This window comes from Dicentrarchus labrax, unplaced genomic scaffold (assembly GCF_905237075.1).
Source record: "Dicentrarchus labrax unplaced genomic scaffold, dlabrax2021, whole genome shotgun sequence".
Lineage (NCBI taxonomy): Eukaryota > Metazoa > Chordata > Actinopteri > Moronidae > Dicentrarchus > Dicentrarchus labrax.
The window spans coordinates 24,674,083-24,681,388 of record NW_026136702.1 but is presented as its reverse complement, the minus strand read 5'-3'; the positions used below and the strand labels follow the sequence as shown (position 1 = coordinate 24,681,388).

The window sequence follows — 7,306 nt, the reverse complement described above, 5'->3', positions numbered from 1 at the left end:
GTCAGAGTTATTGTGCAGGCCCCTCTCTTTTCAGATACTGATCTCATGGCCCCTCATTCAAATGATATTTTAACGGTTTCATGCGGTGCACATGAAACTGTTAAACATATTATTTTCTTCCTTACCAACTCCTTCAACCAACAAAAAGGAGAAAACACATAAAATCTAAATTAGCATTACAGAATTTAATATGACAAAACATGTCAATGAACCTAAGTCCCTTCATTAAAAGGATTTACAGAGAAACATTTCAACACGTTTTCATCAGGTCCCACAGTCAAGTCATTAGTACGTTTACACATGTATGTGGCCACTTTACAGATCAAGCACTCGCGTACCTGAGGTGCCCTTTGTGAACCACTGCAATCCTTCATCAGTGACCACATCCTGCCATTTTACTCACTGAGATTAAAAATCCAAACATGTTTTAAAAAGGAGTTCAAGTGCATTACATGGTAAAATAAAGAGGAAAATAATAAATATCTGGGCAAATAAATTACAGTGTAGAATGAATCCGCTAAACCCCACAATCTGAGAAGCTCTAAGAAAAATCTTTGACACTTGGGAGGTTTTTCAACATCCTTTAAGAGACTGTTTCAAAGAAAAGCTCAGGGTCCAACCGATGGTTAAGAAAACTTTAACACACATTTTAAATAAGGACATTTTGTAATTGAAAGCCACTAAATATGAGCATTACCACCTTATGAGCGCACACACTAGCTGAGGTGTAGTTGAGTACAAAGTCATCCCATGTAGTTGTCAAATTGCTAAAAAGTTAAAATCAGAAGCTCGCATTGGTCATGAAAAACCTCGGGTGAATGTAACAGATAAATGATAGAACAATGGTTTGTAAACAGCTTTCTAAGATCTCCTGTCTCCATCTCGATCAGAGGTAGCTGGCTGCAAGGATTTTGTCACGGTTTTCTTCATAGTGATGCAGCATCTTCTGGAGGTCATGGTCAGCAGGAATGACCTACACACACACACACACACACACACACACACACACACACACACAGACAGACACAAAAAAGACAGACAGACAGACACACAGTTAGTTTCTAATTAAGTTTGAGTTGGGCAGGTTTGAGGGCTGGTTTGAGGGCTGGTTTGAGGGCTGGTTTGAGGGCTGGTTTGAGGGCTGGTTTGAGGGCTGGTTTGAGGGCTGGTTTGGGGCCAGTGCCTAATCTCAGAACCAGTTCTTTGCATTTGGACATCCAAAGTACCCAGCATGGCACTAATACTTTGCTGGTCTAAAACCAGGAACCACTTACAACAGGGGTTGGGGGCATCTTGTGGCCAGTCAGCTCTCTATCTATTAGCTGTTCAGCACATAGATGTGTAAGAACATAGCAGTGAACTGGCTGGCTAGCTAGCTTACTGTTGGTCAATTAACATTACCGAAGCAAGCATAGCTGCTAATTTCTCACATTCACGATGCATTCGTAACTTTAATGTTATGTTGGAGGTTAGTAACATTGATCTGAGAAATTTGTAGCTATGCTTGTTTGTTTAATATTAGTTGACCAAAATTTAGGCAGGTGAAAGGAAGCCAGTTCTCAGGGTTCTCAACTGAACCAACTCTAAACCGGCATTAGCACCAGCCCAGAACTAGCACTAGGTTCATGTTGGCGGAAAGGGGGTATCAGACACCTGGAGGCGCAATAACCTCACACAAAGAAAGGGGGAATAAAGTGGAAGCACTTCTTGGTCACAGCTCGGCATGACACGAGTCAGTGGAGAAGGGTCATCTGTGTGTATGTCCACACAAACCAAAGCAAATACTCACTAGAACAGGAGCAGGAAGAGGGGAGGAGGTACGCTTGATGAGCCAGTCCTCATACAGCTGATGGATGGCCTCCAGATACTCCTGGTGGACAGACACACACAGACACACACAGACACACACACACACACACGCACACGCACACGCACAGACATACACACACAAGCACACGCACACAGGATAGAGGTCTCATTTGAAATGGCACATTGGTGTTAATCTTCACAACTCTCTAGGAGCCCATTCATTTCCCTTCCAGTGTTTGTTCTGTGTAGTGAAACCATATGTCTGAGCATGCATCCTCACCAATGGAATGACTTTCTCTTCCTCTCTGCATCTCTTCTTTAACCTCTCGTGGCAGGTCTGAGGAGAAGTCTGCAGGTAGACTGGAGCCAGAGGAAACAGCCAGAGAACAAACATCAACAAACCGTTGCAGCTTCTAAATAAATTCAAGTTCTTCAAAACTGCTCAGATAATAATAATGCCATTTCTGAGGGTGCTGATCTGCTTTCAGCTGATTTTCAGTGCTAGAAGACAACTTCTGTCATTTGAATGTATTTAATGACAACACATTAAGTCTACTGGAACACTGTGTAAAATACCCTGGCCCCTGTTCATATGGATGCGCTTATTGTCACTGATTTATCTACTGGTTTTGGACTGCAAGGAGAAAAATGTTTCCTTTAAATTTAAGAATCCAATTTAAGAACTATTGTACATCCAATCTGCCAATAAAAGTACAAAGTATATGAAGGAAAATCTGTACTGGTTCCATTTTGGTTTGGTTTTGTAGCTGTTACATAATGATCAATACTAATTCTTCCCAAAAACACATTTAAAAAGAGAGTGAAAATGCAACTTTATACTAGTAACATTAACTTCATTAACCCAATCAATTTTTAAAACCTGTCAAAATCCTATTTAAGACATTGTAATCTTAGTAAAACAATCTGTGACAGAGGACCGAGTGTGTCATGTGATGTTTCCTCTCATTGTTGTGTAATTTACTGGTTAGGTAACATGTATGATAACATGTATAACAATATATATATATATATAATCTGATGATGTCAGAGGGCGTTGTCAACCTGAAAGGTGTAACGAGAAAAACCTGATCTACATTACTCAGAGCACGGTCACACTCGGATGGATATTACCAGCATTAAAAACATTACACACTTCACTTTCAATCCACAGTTAGAATACCTTTCTTATAATATTTATTAAATGTCTGTTTGTGATTCTGCTTTCTGTATGCTCACCAATCAGATCAACAGGGAGGGAAATGTTAGTTATGATCCAATCAAACCACTCGCTGAGAACAGCATAGTCCACCTCGGGCATTTTCCCACTAAAAAAACAAAAACAAAGACAAACAAATCAACCAACAGGACATCAGCACGTACTGTCTGCCCTTACAGCCTTGTTGTGTTTATACTCACGCTCTTGCAAACTATTCTAACTCAATGTAGGTTTTAACGTCAATATTCAATTACAAGTTGGAGGTTTAGTGGCGGGGACGCTGAAGTCATGCAATCATGCTAGTTTATTTATAGTTAACATTAGCTTTTTACTTCCGGCAATCACATTAACGCTTAAAAACATAATAAAAGTGGTGTTTATTTATGAAGACTATCTTGCTGAACAAAATGTGTGGGTATCATTAACCATCATATGATCCAAATTTGCAAACCATCACAGATTTTTCTACACTCTTTATGAGCCCTTTAATATTTCTGGGTGTATTAGGGCATTTTGGGCAATGCTATAAAACAACCAGCAGTTGTAAAAAGACCCACTTGTAGGATTTAGTGGCATCTAGCAGTGTAGTTGCAGATCATAACTTACTAATTTCCCCATCTTCTTCCAAGCACAAAGGAGAAACTATGGTGGGTATACAAAAAGCATAGAACGGCCCCATCTAGAGCCAGTGTTTGGTTTGTTCCTTCTAGGCTACAACACTGCGCATGTTCCCTAATGTAAACAGTCTCATCCTTACAGAGACCACCCGAGCTCTAAGATGTATTAAACGTAAACTAGAGATTGAACTGTCATGTCACACAATTATTTTATTAGTTTAGCAGAAACTGTATGCTATATTCCTTTATTTATCTCTTGGTCTGACCCAGGTGCTGAGGTTAGGGTTAGTTACCTTCTGAGGAGATTCTCCACAAAGATGTACTTGGCACTGAAGATGGACCTCTCCATCATCCTGACAGGAGCCGACTGGAAACAACACAAAACTTTAAGTGCACACACCTTATTTCCTGATGAGGTCATACTGTATGTGTGCACCACAGTCCACATGTACCGACATGTCCGTCAGCACTGCAACCAGCATACAATCAAATGTTTCTAGCTAGCGGTACACTTACTATGGTTGACAGGTGTCTTTCCAGCATGGTGAGCTGAATGTAAGTCTGCAGTGTGATGCCCCAGCGCTCAGGATCCTGATACATCAGCGCCTGCAGGGACGGAAACAAACAGCTGACACAACCAGCATCAATTCAACTGCTATTACAACTAGTGGACAGACCACTGCACACATTTCCACAAGGTTTGATCTGAATGGTCCCAGAAGATGGATCTTGATTTTTAGTAACTTTTCTGAACTTAGTGCCAACATTAGGCTCAAATTCACTTGTACATACAGTACACTGGACATATCTATATCAGACAGACTGCCAAGAAAATAAAGTCTCAGTTCACTCAAATTCTATACATGAAATGCTCTCTCTATTGGCAGCTAGCAATGTAGGTAGTTTGTTGGTCTCTGAAAATGCAACAAACAATGCAAGTCCCTAAGGCATTCTTTGCCCAGGGACCATTTAAAAAACAAACATGGATTCAAATGAAATGAATATATATATATATATATATATAAATAACATTAGGGTTGATGATGTGGCAGAATAACAACTTCAAACACATAATCTTGTCTTTTCTTGTGATGCTACCAAGTGGGAACCCTGCACTGAAGCTAGCATGTTTTGAGTTGTGATGGTGCCTGTTATTAGCAACCTTGCATACAGAAATTGTCATTTGGCAAATTAAACACACAGTGGTTTAGAATTGGCATGAGATGACAAAATAAGGGCAAAATAACCCATTCATTTCTTATTGAATTGCCTCATTGAATCTTCAAATCCAGCCACAGTAGGCTCACACACGTCAGAAATCACGTGTCGCTGCTTCTGTGCACTCCACACATGGCTAATATGCAGCTTTCCTTTGAACAACCAAGGGACATTATTGAACATATGTATGTGAATCCATTTATTTTAACTGTGAATTTGAAAATGATCAGTGGCCCATCTGTCACCCAATCACTAGCTAGATGTTACAAGTGGGCCTTAAGTTGAGTGCCCTAAGGGCCGATTTAATGCTCACAGAACCTACAGTATCCTGCGAATACTTTCAGATCTGATAGAAAAAGCCTGATAATCACACTGTTGTGTACAGTACCAGAGGGTTGTGTCCACGGACATTCTGCCATTTAGAGACTGGTTCGGTAAGGACCTGAAAAACCAAGAGAGGAATAATACATTAACCAAGGCTTCCTTCCAGCTGATGACTTACTGTGCTGAAAACTGGATTTTAGATCAGCATGTGAAACGGAGTCTGCTTGCACTTTTGACGTTTATTTTTTGCCATTTTTCGACTGCCTTCATTTGAAAGGAAGGACTGGGACTCAAGTATTCAGGCAAAGAATGAAAGCACACAAGGTGTAAAACACTAAAATAGTTCCTGTCTTTTATTAGAAAGATAACTCAAAAATGTTTCTCTTCTTGTCCCTACAGCGTGCTGTTTGAATGCTGTCTGTGCAGAGTTTGACACTAGAAGGATGTTTTCACATTCATCTGCTGAAATTGGAAAGTTTCTCTGTGCTCATTGAACATCTGATTTTAAAGGGCGGGGTGTTTGCTGTATGGGGACTTTGCTTTGTTGTACCTCTATATTGCTGGTTTCGCTGAAATACTTCAGACATGTTGTCTTCCCGCTGGCAATGTTCCCCTCAATACAGATCTGAAAACAGTGACAGAATGACAGGTGTTAGCAAGCTGGTCCACAGAAATGATGAAGAAAAGGGACATTACCATCATATGAGGTATGAGCTAGTATTTTAGTATCATGATTAGTTTTTATTAAAAGAAAATAATAGAAACCACACTGGCAGCTGCAGCCAACGTTATGAATGTGGAGATCGTAGACTCACCACTGCTTTCTTAGCCTCTCCGTTTCGCACCAACTTCCCTTGGGAGGAAGACAACATAATGAGACAAGACTTCACCTCCCACAACTCCCAGTGCTGGCCTGTCAGTAGGTCAGCAGGCTACACTGAGATCAGAGGGACAGACAAGTGTTAAAAAGCAGGTACAGGACAGAGTGCATGCAGGTGTACAGGCTTGTTCTGGCTCTGTATCACAGGACATTGAATTTAAGTTGAACAATGACTATGCGGTTAGCGCTTTAATATGAGAAACAAACAAGAGTCTGCACTTTCATTTCATGTCCTGTGTGCTGAGGTATAGAGGAAAGACTGGCAAGAACAATACTTAGAGAGGGCGCTGCTCACAGAAGTGAAAGCAGAGGAGGAAAACTACTGTATACACAGTAGTGTAGGCGGTACAGGGGCAGGAGTACAGTCATTAGCAGAAGAAGCGTTGGCTATTATCCAGCGTTAGGGCTGCTCTGAAAATGAGAAAGACTACTGAAATAAAGAAACAAAGTTTTAAAGAACCTCAAACCAAGGAGGCTCGTCCGAGAGCATCGAGTGCTAGCTTAAATTAGGCTAAGAGGCTAGGTAACCTCTACATCTAGTTTACGCTACTAACGTTATATAAACTAACGTTAGCTTAATGTGAAATTATCCGGCTAATATCACTCGTATCATTTTGACTGGCTCTTCGTTGACCGGTTGATAAGACTGTCATGGCGACAACAGGGACTCGCGTATGTGCGGTTGAGGAAATAAAAATATTCTTAAATGGAAACTAACCACAGTACGCTGCTGACCCAGTTATATTAAACACTGTCTCCCAGTTCACTAACTATAACCCAGTTGTATTAAACACTGTCTCCCAGTTCACTAACTATAACCCAGTTGTATTAAACACTGTTTCCCAGTTCACTAACTATAACCCAGTTGTATTAAACACTGTCTCCCAGTTCACTAACTATAACCCAGTTGTATTAAACACTGTTTCCCAGTTCACTAACTATAACCCAGTTGTATTAAACACTGTTTCCCAGTTCACCAACACCACTAACCTGTAGTGAGGTGCCGCGTGCCACTGAGTGCTCTGCTCTGGATCGGTGTGACGCTCGCGGCAGGTAGCTTTATCCCTCCGTTACCCCGGACAACACCGACAGCGGCACACTGAGAGAAAGCCCTCCACAATACCGCCACACGGCCACCAGCTACCGACATCTCGCAGCACGGACACACCTGCTATTCTGTAACTGCTGCGTTATGTATCATGGCAATTATCTCCGAGAACAAACGACACAATTTCTTCTTCT

At 41.1% G+C, this 7,306-nt stretch overlaps 1 protein-coding gene across 2 annotated transcripts; it reads right to left on the bottom strand.

The window, feature by feature from the left end:
* Nucleotides 1-166: 166 nt before the first annotated feature.
* Nucleotides 167-7,306, bottom strand: tk2 (thymidine kinase 2). Of its 2 annotated transcripts, none has more exons than XM_051424436.1 (10): nucleotides 7,055-7,306; nucleotides 6,000-6,037; nucleotides 5,735-5,809; nucleotides 5,249-5,302; nucleotides 4,159-4,248; nucleotides 3,936-4,009; nucleotides 3,046-3,134; nucleotides 2,090-2,169; nucleotides 1,790-1,870; nucleotides 167-973 (listed from the first exon to the last, which is right to left on the bottom strand). In XM_051424436.1, exons 1-10 carry the CDS (start codon nucleotides 7,212-7,214, stop codon nucleotides 887-889), a joined length of 828 nt encoding a protein of 275 aa, XP_051280396.1. In that variant the 5' UTR covers nucleotides 7,215-7,306; the 3' UTR covers nucleotides 167-886. The 2 variants fall into 2 exon arrangements, with proteins under 2 accessions (XP_051280396.1, XP_051280400.1); XM_051424440.1 differs by having other exon boundaries at nucleotides 6,000-6,121; nucleotides 7,055-7,204.